The 15,780-nt window shown below is 45.1% G+C and overlaps 2 protein-coding genes across 2 annotated transcripts; one reads left to right on the top strand and one right to left on the bottom strand.

The window, feature by feature from the left end:
• Positions 1–4,612: 4,612 nt before the first annotated feature.
• CCR75_005028 (uncharacterized protein) lies at positions 4,613–6,317 on the top strand (the record flags this gene model as incomplete). The annotated part of the gene is made up of 2 exons (XM_067963113.1): positions 4,613–5,092; positions 5,148–6,317. The coding sequence occupies 2 exons, from the start codon at positions 4,613–4,615 to the stop codon at positions 5,985–5,987; spliced, it is 1,320 nt and encodes a 439-aa protein (XP_067819058.1). The 3' UTR covers positions 5,988–6,317.
• On the bottom strand, positions 6,115–7,248 carry CCR75_005029 (uncharacterized protein; the record flags this gene model as incomplete). Its single annotated transcript, XM_067963114.1, has 1 exon — positions 6,115–7,248. One exon carries the CDS (start codon positions 7,246–7,248, stop codon positions 6,115–6,117), a length of 1,134 nt encoding a protein of 377 aa, XP_067818767.1.
• Positions 7,249–15,780: the final 8,532 nt, after the last annotated feature.

A 15,780-nucleotide genomic window follows, 5' to 3' on the forward strand; every position in this document is an offset into this window, starting at 1 on the left:
GGTTCTCAACGACCATGCGAGGTGGATACCCCTGCCAACGAACGAAGTAATTCGCTCGAACCCTTTTCACCTAGCGGTGGTTTAGGAGGCGTTCAACAAGGAAACGCTTTTCACCACTCGAATCCGTCAATGAATGTGGAGAGGAAGTAAAAATCGGGTCGTCTCGTTCGCCAAACACGTGACTTAGATCGTGTCGTCCATTATTTACGGGAGGACATGGAACAATTCTGTCGTCGCTGAAACGCGACGACGGTTGACGGTATTTCCCTCGAACAGTTGCAGAACGATGCGCAAGTTGCGGTCGAACAACTTGCGAATGAAAGGACACACGGACCGATATACTTGAGCAGTAATTTACTGCCCACATTCGTCACTACATGTTTTGGAAGGTTTCCGTATCCAGTAGGACTAGATCGTGAACTTTAAATGAATGAGCGTTTAAGCTCCTGCCTGAGGGCCATTTCTGTCGATCCACCGCATGAGCGATGAAAATTTTGTACGAAACGAACCACAGTTTCTCTACTTTGCAGAAATTCTCCTGCTGACAGGTTTTGTTTTTGTCTTCAGTGCGATAGATTGCACGGCGGAGATGTCATTCTCCTCTTTACTGAGAGCATTATTGTTCTAGAAAATGTTTTTGGTTTTGTTCCTGAGTCTTTTAGCATCGTTATCAAGGCCAGCAATAACATTATTGGAATTGCTGAGTTTGGCCACATTACCGTTGATTAGATCAACATTGGTATCTTTCATATTGACCTTAGGGCTAATGCGTGATGAGCAAGAGCTAGAAGGTTCTTTGCTCGTGCGAGTCCTCCCCTAATATAAGAGATACTCCTATACAAGGTGTGTATGAGAGGATGGCTTAAACCGTTCACAAAAAACGGTGTATGCTTTGTAGAAGGATGCACTGTATTGTTTATGGCAAATTCTACCATCGGCAAGAACTCGCCTCAAATCTAAGAAGAATGGACGTTTCCGCGAAGTATCTCTTCGAGACTACGGTTTGCCCGCTCCGTCGGACGATCTGTTTCAGGATTGTTAAAAGTTGACATTTTGAACTGCCTTTTAGTGATTTAAACAAAATTTGAAAAACCTCCGCCGTTGATCTAGAGACTCTATTTAAGACCAGTTCGGAAGGTAATCCATGGAGTCGAAATAGCGTGTCAACAAAGACACAAGCACAGCCTTTGGATGTGATCGACTTTAGGACGGCACCAAGATGTACCATCTTGCTAAAACGGTCAACAAAAACAAGAATATTATTATTTTTGTGGGTGTCTTCGGGGAATTCGATGACGAAGTCCATAGATACGGACTGCCAACACTCTATCGGAACAGGCAGAACGGAGCACGGGGTGAAGCACAAGGCTTCATTCGATGACAAACTTCGCAAGCAGGTATGTACTTGCGGACGAGCTCATAGTGGCGTGGCCAGTAGAAGTCCGACTTATCCTGAGATAAGTCTTCACACGTCCACGATGCCCACTCGTTTGTCCATCGTGACACTCATACATGACGCGCAAACGCAAATCATTGTGGGTAGGGACGACGACACGTGGAGTGTAGCCACAACGGCTGTGTGGTACAGTAAGCCGTTGCGTGTTGTGTATCGATTGGATGACGATCGATATAAAGCCGGCAATTTTTGAAAAGATTTTTTGGATGGAGTCATGAGATGATCCATTAAACGCAGAAGGTCTTTATCTTCTGTGGAGGTTTTCTTTATGTCATCAAACAATTTGATGACGGAACACTTGTAATGAGTGGTGCAATAGTGTAAATATTTTCCACTGTTGGAGTGCAAACCCGGATCGAAATCGGGTCGGCGTGATAACGCATCAGCGACGACGTTAAATCGTCATAATTTATATTTGAAGGAGAATTTATACCCCGAGAAAAAGGTTAGCCACCTCGCCATTTTTTTGCGAAAGGTGTGGGCTGTTTACGGCCGTGCGTAATGACGCATGGTCCGTATATACGATGAACGGTCTATCTCCTAGGAGATAGACCCTAAATTTAGCCAATGCATATTTCATGGCAAGGAGTTCCTTGTCATACACTGAATCATTGCGTTCAGTTGGTTGCAGCTGACGCGATTGGTAACAGACGACGCGCTCCTTGCCGTATGTATCATATTGCATTAACGCGCAGCCGATTGCGAAATCGCTGGCGTCACAGACCATATGGATTGATCTGCAATCGCCAAGATGAGAGATTGCATCAAGCTTTGCTTGATACCTTCAAACGAACGCTGACAATCAGCGTTCCAGAACCATTTCTCGTCTTTTTTCAAGAGACGAGAGAGATGAACTGTCATCTCGGCATAATTGCGAGAGTACTTGTGCAAGCACGCCGCTAAATCAAGAAACTTTCTAAGTCCCTTGACACCGATTGCAACTGGTCAGTCGGTGATGCCTTGATCTTTTCGGGATCAGGGCGCACGCCGTGTTTAGCGACGATCCACCAAAAAGTGGTATTTCGCTTGCAGCGAATATACACTTCTTGAGATTCGCATACAACTTATGCTTTCGCATAAGTGTAAGAACCTGACGAACGTGAGTTTTATGAACTTCCACGTCCGTTTTACCGTCCATGGCCCGGCTATGGACGAATACATCGTCGAAATAACTCGGTGCGAAATCCCGCACCGGTCTCAACAGATTTGTTACACATCTGTTGAATGTTGCAGGGGCGTTACTAAGCCCCTGAGGCATCACTAGCCATTCCCGGAGCATTCCACTGGGGGTGCTCACTGCTGTGTACGGGATGTCCCGTTCACGCGTAAGGAGCTAATAAAATCCATCCATGAGATCCATAGACAAAAAGATGGTTCTCTTAGACATAACATCTATGATTACGTCATTTCTAGGTATCGGCGTTTGAGCCGGTATCGTTGCAGCATTCTGTTTGTTGAATGCGTGCACTATCCGCCACCCTGCTGGGCATATGCGTGAACATCACGCTTGCCTTGCTTAAGTTTCAGGAGCTCTGAACGAGCTCTGAACTCAGCCCTTGGCGGTTGAAACGTCTGTTTGAGCCGGGCTTTAAAAAGCCTCTAGCGACCCAAAGACATATGGGTTGCGCAACCTAAGGTTTAGTGCCCAAGTTTTTCCACGACCTGCCAAATTTGACTGTGCAAATGCGACTTAAATTTGCTCGTCGACGATGTGACGTGCCCTTATGACATCGTCCAACTCGACAAACCATCTCAAGAGGAAGTCTTCTTCGACTTCCCTATACTTAGAGATGTCAATCTTTAAGGTTCGGGACGACGCATTTGCGTCATCCCAGGTACAGGGGTCTGTACCTGTTGTAACCCCAACAGTTCTGCGTGTTGAGAGCCTTGATGATTCAGCAAGGCTACCTTCTCCTTCATCTCGTCAAATTCATGTTGTATGAACTTGGCGATGGCTGAATGGAGGGCATCTCTGTCCAAACCAGACAGCATTGCCAAGATGGCATCGTTTCCTACGGTCGAACTCATTCGTTCTACCGCACTCCTTTCTATGTCGCTTAAAAAGGAGTAGCTTTCACGCGAAACGTGATGCGTATTCCCACTATCATCTGTTATGTTCATGTTAGATGAGGGAAATATGGTCCTTGGACGTACTACAAAGTATTACCAGGTGTAACGGGGCACTACGACTTGTACTGCTTCAGTACAAGTCCACTTCGCGCTGCTTCAGTTGCGAGTGGTGCCTTACATCACTTCACGTACACTAGTACGTGCAGAGGAGACTTCTCTTTAAGACAATTAACATCAATTAACTTAAAGAGGGTTAACTGAAAACTGTATTAATATAATTAAGTTTCTCTTCTTTCTATCTGTCAACGCTAACTTAATATACACTAATACTAAACATGCAATTGAAATCTTATCTTATCTGTCTCTCTCTTTTATATACATCTACAGTTGATTAGTCTGCGGGATGTATCGATATAATGGTCTATACCTATTTATGGATAAGATTTCTATACATTACTATATAAAGTAATATCCTCCAAATATTATCTACCTTTTAAAAAATATATTTATTAACAACCTTTAAGTGTTAATTTCATGTAACGATACACCCCGTTACAGTCCTTGTTAACGTTTGGCGTATCTTTATGCCCTTGCTTCTGTACCCACCATGAGCGCAAGCAAGCACACGTTCCTAGTCTTTCGGTATTTGTCGGCCTTCGTGCGTAATTTTTTCGTTGAATAACCTTCTTGTCGGAAGTATGTTCACTTAACAGATTTGAAAGCCTTAAGAAATTTAGACATGCCAAAACACAAAGAATACGCAAACGTTTTGATTGCCTCCTCCGCTTCCTAATGGGTCTCATAAACGTGTTCTGGGGGTGGAGCAAGCGGCATGATGAAGACCGAGTATTAATGTTGGCGGAGTTGTAGCGATGCACACCCTGAATTATACGCAAAAATATGTTTAACTGTAAACGGGTGGCAATGCCTTTCCTTATATAATATTTTTACTGAGGGCTGTGGCCATGGTGTCTGCCTGCCTATACCGGTTCCCTTAATTAATTGGCTATATTTGTCAGTTCTAAGGCATTCGTTTTTAAAACAAGCTAAAATCTGTCAGGTTATGAACTGTTAGCCAAAAACTTGATGATTGCTGCACAAGTCGTCGCCGCAGGGTTTGTGCGCCGCGGCGCATGGAAGCTTCGCCAGTGCTATTGTGGAAGGGCAACAGCTGTTTTGTTGCTGCTGCTTGGAGTAGTGGTGTTAAGTTCAATGTTATTGGAGGAACTGGCTTCCACACTATTACATTTTTTTCAGAATAAATTTGAGTTGAGCGGAAGCGCAAATGCACTGCGGTGGGGTTACGACTCTACAGTCATTGAGTTAAAGGGCCAGCCGCTGCAACGAATTCTTCCATCTCAATATCCGAATGGAGCCGCAAATAAATTCCTGTGTGACCTTCCATCGCTTAGGTTCCAGTGCGACCTGGACAAGGAGCTAGGTTGCAAAGCTTACCCGCAATTGTTCCCATCTGCAGCATTGTTTGAAAATTGGAAACCTGAAAGTACGAAGCACGTACCAGCCACAATCTTTAATAGTCTTTGTCACTTTAATGTCTCCGATCACGTAGGTGGGAGCAAGCTGTTGTTGATTTGAGGTTATCTAACAACTTTCCTTTTAGAATGAATTTCGGTTGGCTCAAGTGTTTCGAGAAATGGAGGTTCCGTTTGTCACGTATGGTATTCCAGAACTTACGGCTGCATCAGAGCGCTGGACGGACGAGTATTTGATGAAGCAGCTTCGAGCGACAGCGCAATTTAAAGTGCATGTGGCTAATGATAGCCATTTTATGTACTTTACGAAAGACAAGAGACTTCCTGGTGAAAAGGCTACATATGAGTCCCGTCAAATGACGTATCCACAATTTGTGCAGACTATTGGTAGCGTGACCTCACAAGAGAACGCTGGAAGACCTCACGAGTATTACTACTTCATGATTAAAAAGTCGGACTTTGACAGTCGGGCAGCTTTTATATACCGTGAGCTTCCGTTTTTAGATCCAACGCGAAAGGGGCACGACCGAAAATTTGGTGACTTGTACATACGTGATTCTGAAGAAGCTGGGAAGCGTGGAATGCGCTGTCGTTTCGGAATGCGCGGCATTATTGCGGACGGGCACATTGATGGAGGATTCAACCAGATTTCGATAATTCGTGGTACAAAGCGCTATGTAATTGCTCCTCCCAGTGCATGCAACTGCTTAGGCCTCAGAATTGAGGGTCAGTCTGCACGTCACACGGTATATAATTGGTCGGATACAAGTGTTCTCTCGGAAGACGCACGTAATTGTCCCGCAGCGGAGGTGGCTCTCACGAGCGGTGAAGTGCTGTACCTTCCGTCGTACTGGTATCACCACATTGTGTCTTTGGACACCAGCATACAATGCAATTTGCGATCTGGAGTTTCTGTGCGTAATGAGACGAGGCAATTCTTAGCGGCTTGCGGCTTTAATTATAAATAAGCTTAACAATTTTTGGTCAATGTGAATTTATTGAATTATGCATAGCGTGAAAGAATGAATGAATAAAATTGCTCTCGGTCTCCAACGTCGTGTTTGTACAAGATACGACGGTGGCACATCGTGCTGACTAATAAGTCGGAACGAACGTGTTTACGGTGCCTGGAAGGACATTTGATGCGACCTTGGATGGAATGTTTGATGGGATGTTGGATGGGACGTTTGAAATGCCGTTTGATGGGAAGTTTGGAATGATGTTTGATGGGATGTTGGATGGGACGTTTGAAATGACGTTTGATGGGAAGTTTGGAATGATGGTTGATGGGATGTTGGGAACGTTTGAAATGCCGTTTGATGGGAAATTTGAAATGACGTTTGATGGGAAGTTTGGAATGATGTTTGGTCCAGATTGACTAGCAGGATTGAAATTAATTTTGGATAACGCGTCAGACGTGAGCAGTCCAAAAGACTTTTCATACAAACTGGTTTTGTATGGCGTATCAAACATCTGGAAGTAAAAGCTTTCGTCCATCGAGCTGCTCCACGACATATAGTCATCGTAAAATGTTTGCAAGCCAGCAAGACTTCCTACGCAGTTTGAAAGGGTTCCACTTGAAGGCCAACCCACCTCCGTAATCATGAGCTTGTCACTAAAGTCTTCATCTTCCATGGCCGCCCACTGATTCTTCACGACGTCAATGGCATTCTGAGCGATTGTTTCCGGCAAAAAGTACGGATGGATATTTACTCCCAAGACATCGGAAGCACACACCAAGTCTGACCAGCCAGAAATGGCAGAGTTTTGCAGAAATTCAGTGTTGCGTTGAACAGTGCCGACCTTGACGGTGTCTGGAACGAGCAACTTGGTTTGTTCGATGATGCTGATCATCTCTTCGGGAACACTGGTGGCACTCGCGAGGTTTTCGTTTCCCAAAAAGATGTAGGAAACATCACCGTTATTGGCTGCAGTAATAGCTGCATCAAGCTGCTCCTCATAGTCGTCATGAGGATATGGCACGCCAAGAGCAACCGTCAAATTACAATTGGATAGGAGCAGACCCAAGTTAGTGTCGCCAAACTTTGAGATGTACGTGCGAACGCTGGTGAAGCCGTGACTTTTAATCATCTTGATATCCTCGATAACGCTTGCGGCGGTCATGCCACCGCTAATAGCAGAGTGGTCAGGGTCATAGCACACACCATTGGCGCTCACTTGAGCAGCAAGCATGGCGGAGCTGGCGAAAAGCGGGACGAAAAGCTTCATTGTAGGGGCTTAGTAATAGGTTCACGGAGATGAAGGCAAGTTGAAAAGTGAACATTGGCTTTCCGCGCCATAGGCAGCAATTTCATTCTCCTCTCAGAAATAGCAGTTTACTATGCAGCAGAAAGCTCTTTTGAGTCCAAGGAGTTATGCATTTTCGTCTTTCTGTTGCACGTGCCTAGAAAAAGGTTACGTTAGTATTGAAACTTTCTTGTCCGAAAGATAAAACTAACCTCGTGTGGTTCAAGCCAGCGAATAGTAGTAGCCTTGAGCAGCGCAACGGCTGCACGATGGACGACTCGTGTTCAAAGATATGGTGTATGGTGTTGAATAGTCACATGAAAGTCGCTTTCGGTCGAAAGATATCTGGCTCGAAAACTCCTATTCGGGTGTTTCTAATTGTACCGGCCATGTTGCTGACAACATTAGCGATTATGTATGGCACATTCAAATATTACGAAACTTTGGAAAGGCTAAGTGATGCATTAAAAGTAACTCCGGGGCAACGGCGTGTATTGTCTTCATCAAGCGGCAAAGAGCGCAGGCCTGTCGTTGACTTAAAACCGTAACTGCGGTTACGCCTATTCATATAATGCTCATCACGCCTAAGAGATCAGAACACATGCGCTGAGGCAAACCCCAACTAATGTTGACTTTTCCTCGCGTATTTTCTCGGTGCTGTAACGGCCGATTGTTTCACAATTTTTTTGTTATTGTCCTCATTAAGCGGCAAAGAGCGCAGGCTTGTCGCTGCCTTGAAACCGTAATTGCGGTTACGCCTATTAGCACAATGCTCATCACGCGCAAGAGATCTAAACATATACGCTGCGCTATTAGCTTGCAAATTCCAACCAATGTTGACTTTTCCTCGCGTAATTTCCTCGGTTCTATAAGTCTTCTGCTGGCTAGAGGAGCAAGGTATCTCCGCTACACTTATGATGTCCAGCTCTTCAAGTTAGTGCTTATTTTGATTTTTTAGTAGCGTGAGATACGCCGCATACGTGCATTTGTGCCAATCTTTGATCAGACTTTCTATGGCGGTTAAGCCTGTTTGCCTTGTCGAAATGATAATTTTTGGCAAACAATCAAAATAAAATGAACATTTTTTTTGCATGCTAGAACGTTAAAGTCCAATTTCATTACACAGTTTTATGAACAGTTATAATTCGATTCCTAAAATCATTTATTCCATTTTTAAAATTAAACCCTTATTTTGCGCAATGCAAAAATGCACCCGTTCGGCAAGCAATAAACCATTAGCCTGCTCTGAGGCCTTACCGCGCAAATAGGATATGGCGTACTATAACATCCGGGTGTCGTCCTCGATGAGCTGCGCCACAAACGCATTGCTCCACGGCTAAGATTTTAAATTTCTGTAGGCTTGACCAGGTAGAGAAGTAAAACGAATCATGTATTGAATGAATTAAGTTTGTTTCTTCTGTCCGTTACCTACGACTTAACCATGTGCACTCAGACAACGGTTGCACGATTTATGCATTGTAGCCGCATCTCAGCGATTACCGCACTTCAGCAGTTGTTACCTTTCAGCAGTCGTTACGCAACCGAAAGTCGCACCCTTCCAACACTCTTTCCCGGGACGTCCTCACACCAGAGACATTAATTAGCTCGCGCAGTTCGCGTTTTTTCGCGGCAGTAAATGCCTTGGTGAGAACGTCAGCCAGCATCACCCTATGCTCACAGTAAATAACCTTCAACACACCCTTTTTGCTGTAATCATTCACAAACTTGTGTCGGACCGCAATGTGCTTCCCCTACCGGATGTATTTTCGCCGCTAATCTGCTTTATAGCCGCCTAATTATCAATGTGTAGCACCATCGAAACATGTACCTTGACTCCAATTTCATCAAGTAGTTCAAGCATCCCCAATAGCTCGCTAGTCACTAGCGAACCCGCAACAAATTCCGCTTCCATTGTAGATAAAGCCACACTTGATTGTTTCTCGCATATGCAACCGAATATCATCCCATTCATGCACAAAACGCCACCATTGACCGATTTTCGATCCGCGCGGTCAACTGCTCAATCAGCGTCACTGTAGCCTTCGCGTGACACTTGTCCATCCATGTTGTTACAATCGTGATCATTCATTCAATACGATAACTTCATCGTCCCATTCAAGTAATTGACGATCCTATAGCCCATCGCCAATCGCACTCGCGTGGTGCATGAGCTTGTCGTCTCGCTCGATGTACCGCAAAGATATGTCTGGCTTTATAAAACGCGCGATCCACAGCAGGCTTCCTATCAAAGACTGGAAGATGGCAAAGGCAGGTTGCTTATTCGATCCACTGTTTGATTTAGAAAGATAATTACATTCGCCCCCATCATCTTGCTCATCTCCAATTGGTGTTCGTGTCGAATTCGCTATCTCGAGTCCATTTGCAACGAGAAGCTCTCGAATGCACTGCTCTTGTTCAAGTGTATACCCATTACCATCATCATACGTTTCTCCCATGACTAAGAATTATTTCACCGCTCCGAAGTCCTTCACTTCGAGCACGTGCATAGCAGTAAAGAACTGGTCAACCAGAGCAATATCGGTTCCGCTGACCAAAAAATTATACATGTAGACACCTACTATTGTGGTCCCTATGTCAATTCTTTTGTGATACAAGCAGCTGTCGGTTTAACACAGCGTTCAACCCAGCTCCACTAGCGTTTGGTGCAGAAGCTCGACCTAAAGTCGTCCAGCCTGCTTCAGTCCGTAGAGACTCTTCTTCAGTCGCAATGCAACCTGACCGATGTCACCTTTGTAGTTTTTTTAGCTTTGTCCCTTTCATGACCATATTTTGAGGAAGGTGTGGGAGATATCCAGATCGTCTTCTTTTTCTGCCTTTTGCATAAGCGTTAGGAACATTGCCGTGTCGCGCAGGACCTTCCTCATTCTTGCAATCGCTAGTAGCATTTTCGCTGTGTTCATGTTCATAACCGGTCGAAACGTCATTGTGCAATCAACTCCGTGCGATTGCTCGTAACCACAAGCCTCCAATCTAGCTTTGAATCTCTCTAGTGTCCCGTTGGCGTGGCGCTTGGCGCTAAAACCCACTTTAAGTGTAGCATCTTTTGTCCTGTAGGTTTTGGCACGACTTCTCAGATACCGTTTGCTTCAAGAGAATCAGTCTCGTCCTTCATTGCACGTTTCCATTCTCGTGAGTTTAATGACTGCATAGCGTCACGGTAGCTTTAGATCCGTCAGAACGGCAACCATAGAAATAGGGACGTGCTTCGAACCCATGTTTCTTATTGTGATTCGTCCGAGCGTAGTAGCCTCTACTTTAACCGCCTCGCTAATTTCTGCACCATCATAAGGCTTGTGTCTTAGGCCTCTGCCACGACTATTACGTTTCCTTCCCGCCGCAGTATGGCTACCTCCGTTCTGCGGTGTCGTTTTCGAAACAATCTGCAGTTGGCTGCTCGGGCCAGTTTACCTGATTTGTTGTCCACCAACACCGATTGTTGAAATGTTTCGTCTTCGTGTCGAAGTTGATCTTATAGGCGTTGGTTACCATTATTAATCAACGTCTTGATAATATTGACATGTTGAGTCGTAACTACCACCCTGTCGCTAGGTAAGTAAAGTTTGTTACCCTGGAGACATCTTCTTTGCCAATGATCATACCGGCTTCGGCTCGAGATGCCCAAGCTTTCTTGCTGGAGTTGCGATAGATAGTACATGGGCTACCAAACACGATGATGTCGGACACACTGGAAATTTTACCGGTCAAAACCTCTAGTGGGGACAACCGCATCGCGTTCGACTGGTAGGGACTCTATTAAGAACGTACGTATCATATTGAACCGCGTCCCCCCAAAACTGTAAGGGCAGACCACTTGCGAAAACCAAACACCTGGCGATGCTTAGATTGTACGATGCATTCGTTCTGCTTTTCCATTTGAAGCTTGATTGTCTGCTTCACTCACTTGTCGTTTACCCTCGTAGACTTGCAGAGCATGTCAACACACTTGTACTCACCACCTCCATTGGGACGTAGCACATGAATCTTGCATTAAACGTTCGCTCAAAAGAAATGCTCGAACATTCTTGCAGCTTGATCTTTGGTTTTTGCCAAGAACATTCGGCAGTATTAAGAAATGAGATGAGAGTTTCAGCAAATAATGACCTCTCCTCGGTGTACCATGTAGCGATTCTTGTTTCGATCCGTGGGCGTCATAGGTCCTTCAATGTCACTGCAAGTGACGCCGCCAATGCGGTCGATAGGTGTTTTGTCCCCAGAGTCTTGTTTAGACTGGGAATTCTTCGCCTGCTTCCCTTGAGCACAGGTGAGGCAATTCGGATGGCTACGATTGATCAGTTCGATCTCCGACGAGTGAGCTTTCGCTAACTTCTTAACGGTATCAAAGCGATGTGCCTAAGTCGTTTATGCAATTATAACAATGTACCCTTGATCTTTTCATCGCTTATAACTTCTCTATCGTTTGTTTCCACAGCAGCATACACCACATCACACATGACTATCGGTTGGGAAACAGTCGCAGCATGAATCGTCAGGACATTGTTGCTCTTCATGACTTGGGACACAGATATGTCGTCGCATGCCTGCTTCAAATGTCGTTGACCCTTGGTGAAGGACAAAACAACTTCTTTTTTCTTTAACTCACAGTACGAGAGTAAGTTGTGCGCCAGACCTTCCGCGAAATAAACATTGCTGATTGTAAATTTGTGCTGTTTTCCATTAACTCGCACCAGCATTTTCACGTTTCCCACCTTGCTGACCTTTGGCGTCTGTCCATCAGCCACCTCGCATAATTTGCCACAGGACTTTTTGTCGACCAGCATCTCTGGGCATGGTCAGATGCCGGCTTGCACCGCTGTCGAGGATCCACGTGTATTTTCACATTTCACAGGCTACACTTAGTGCGAAAGCCGCGAGTGAAGTGTCAGCAACCTTTTTACAATCTCGCTTTTAATGACAAATCCCATTGCAGTAACATCACTTCTTGCTGCTGGATGCCATAACATTTGCCACGGTCCTGACAGCACCGTGAACATAGTTTTTGACGTTAGCAGAGTTTCTTTTGCCACTGTCCACGTTTGACACATGCTCAAACGTGCTCGCGAAGTCAGCTAGCTCCCAGGCCTATCTCAAGTAATCTTCACGACGTCTATTAAGGAGGGTAAACATCGCGCATCTCGGCTCTGGTGCCGCCCCCTTACAGATGTACTCTAGCACAAAACGACCAGGATAATTTGCTGCTCCAGCTATCGCGATCACATATTGGTATTGATCAACCCATGTCCAGTCTCTTGGCTTTCTGGCTTGCAGTAATCTCGTCGCTTTGTCCACAGTAAATAAATATATACACCTCCAGCATCTTGTTTATCAAGTTTGCCACTGTGCAAGGTTCTGCCGCCCAGTCAGCCTTCATCTTATCAAAGTATTTTCTAGCTGGACCGTCCAGGTAAGCGTTCAATGTCCTTAAATTGAACTCTTCAGGCCAGTCACCGCCACTGACGAGTTGTGCCGCAACCAGTCCTTCCAAGAATTAAAGTCCCTACTCCTTGAATCCCGGTCCTAGTTTCGGATACTCTTCCTTTCCACTAAAGTGCTCAATTGGCATTTCATGTCCTTGACAGTTGGTATCTTCTATCCATATTTCTGGGGTGGATGGAATTCTTGTTCAGCCGGTGACCCTTGCATCGGCGGAAAAAATCGTCAGGAGACTGTTCCCGATGATGCGGTTCCACTAAAGGCGACGCGGGGTTAGCAGGTGCGATTCTTATCGCCTCTTCAACTGAGTCCGCCTTTGCTCTGCCTTCCCTAGCCAACAGGAACTGGCTAAATACGCTTTCTGCGCGTCAAGTTTGGACTTTTGCTTCAGCGTTTGTCTGCTTGGTGCGATCATTTCGTTCCTGCGCCAGATCGCGAATTAAACTTCCAATGAGTCCTTCTAGTCTATCCAGTCGGTTGCTTTCATCTCCAGAGGCTCCACTATCTCTCTCTCGAGGAGTGTCACGCTCTCGCTTGCTCCTGCGCTGACTTGAGTTAAAATCACGTCGGCAGCATCGGTAGCAGCGCGTGCAGCGAGATGTCTTGTGGAATCGTTGGGCTCATAACCTTTTATTTTGATGTAGGCTTGACCAGGTTGAAGTAGAACTAATGATATATTGAATAAATTAATTGTTTCTTCTTCAATCTGTTACCTACGACTCCATGTGCACTCAGACAATGCTTGCACCATTTATGCCTTGTAGCCGCATCTCCGCGATTAACGCACTTCAGCAATTGTTAGCAGTCGTTACGCAACCCTAAAGTCGCACCCTTCCAACATAAGAGCCAGTGGGCAATCGTGTGCGCTGCCGTCCAATCGAACTTGGCTAACTTAAAATTCATACAATTTTTTTTTTTAAATGATTAGAAGTTATCTACGTAGATGCGCATCCCTACCCGACGAGCGTGCATATGCTATATATATCGGCTCGCAGATGAAATGAAATGTTTCCAAGACGCTATTTGTAACGGGCTAAAGTTGCCCTTGTGTTACACAGTCCCCGTTAAGTACACTTGGTGTTCTTAAGGGGATCGTCAATTACTAAATTAAAGTAATTAGACCCAACACTCGGGTGTGGTTCACATTTGTGACCAACCCTTGTGTATGTGATGCACATGGGTGCATTGACATTAGAAGGGATGACGACTAGCGTCATCCGTTACGCGCGGTATCTAGAAAGATACGCTCGCAATACATATTAAGTGCTATCAATAGAGATGACGATTTGATCGGTAAAAATAGGTATTTATATTTAATACGATTAAATATAAATCAGTCTGAAAACTTATCCTACTTGATAAGTTCGCACGCGGAGCCGGATTACCGCCCCCGTGACGACACTTAACCAGAGTACTTAGTGCGTTGGATGAGGTCGCTAACGCGCCCACCACAACTACATCACTGCACGCGAGAGAAGGCGGTCTAACCGCATCCTCGCTATGCTAGCGTGTTAGTCTAAGTAGAGCGTGGCCGCATTACGACGTGCCCGCCTACACTTGGTAGCACTTGAGCTCCTTCCCGCGACCCGCATGAACTTGGCGATGGCTGAATGGAGGGCATCTCTGTCCAAATTGGACAGCATTGCCAAGATCGAGGCGGTGGACATAAACGTTTATACAGAATCATTAATTTTGATAGATTTAATAATATATTTTTTAAGAAGTATACTACATTTCGAAAATTCCTGGAGATATAAAAAAAATTTAAGAAGTGTACTACATTTCGAAAATACCGATTTTAATGTTTATTTTGTTTATTTTTTAATATTAAAGGTTTCAGAAGAGGTTAGAAATACCGTCGTACGAATAATAAAGCATACTGTTATTCATAATTTTCGGACACGTAGCATCTGTATACGAATTTTATGAAATGGCTAATTTGTTTGTGCTCAAAGAAGAAAGGGCCGCATCCATGGCTTTGCGCCTCGGATGCGGCCCTTCCTTCTTTGAGGACAAACGCCTCCACTCCTTCAACTGAGCAACATGTTGGCGTGGTGTTTCGCCAAGCGCAAGGCCAAAGGCCAGTTTATGTTCGGCATTTATGCCACAAAACGAGGAAAGGTCTAGCTAATATTTTAGTGCTACAATTGACCGTGGAACCATGGATACGAAGCCGCACTGAGGCTATAGATTCACCTATTCCCACTTTTAGTGGTAAGAAGCGTCGTTTGACGCAATTTAACCTTGTGCTTGACGCTCAAAAACTTCTACAGCGTACCGGCAATCTTGCCGAAGATATACCTCAAACTCCTTAGAGTTTTCAGAAAAGGGGTACACCAGCCACTTAACCATATACTGGGTATTTGGCCCTTACGACGACGTCGCTTTAAACGTTTCTCCACGGGAAACTGAAGGTTCCCAGGCGCATCAAGCAGCATATGCTTATTCTTTTTGTTTGTCTTGGCTATCAGCCAACATATCCCTTACATGTCTTAAGACACTAAATCGCGTCGCGAGAAACTCTCTTATTTGTTTCCGAACGGTAACAGTGCGGATATCAGCAAATCTATCGGCTAATTCTCCCCCACCAAACCCCCAAACCACGTAGTGGTATCGTTAACGAAACACGTGGGTGGGTCAGATTGTTGACATAGAACGGATTATAGCCTGTAGAGGCTCGAACAGACGCGACCGATACGTTCAGTTTGACCATCGGTCTCCGGATGGTCCGCGGTGAACATGATTGGTGCCAAGCACTCGGAAAATCGCTTTCCAGAATTTACCCGTGAAACGGTGATCTCGAACAGAGACAATTGCTTCTGGCAAAATATTTTGTCGGAACACGTGATCGATGAGCAGCCTTGCTGTACCGTTACCATCAAAAGTATCCGGTTCAGCCCCTAAGTTAGCCATTTTGCTCAATCGGTCAACAAATACCACCTTGCGGGAGTTACCGGTCGAACCTTTCGGTAGTCCGAAAACAAAATCCATACTAACGGACTCCCAACACCCTTTGGGTATGGGTAGACTAGCAAGTGGCCCAGCAGCATAAGCCGATGGTTT

The sequence above is a fragment of the Bremia lactucae genome, linkage group LG10 (assembly GCF_004359215.1).
Source record: "Bremia lactucae strain SF5 linkage group LG10, whole genome shotgun sequence".
Classification (NCBI taxonomy): domain Eukaryota; phylum Oomycota; class Peronosporomycetes; order Peronosporales; family Peronosporaceae; genus Bremia; species Bremia lactucae.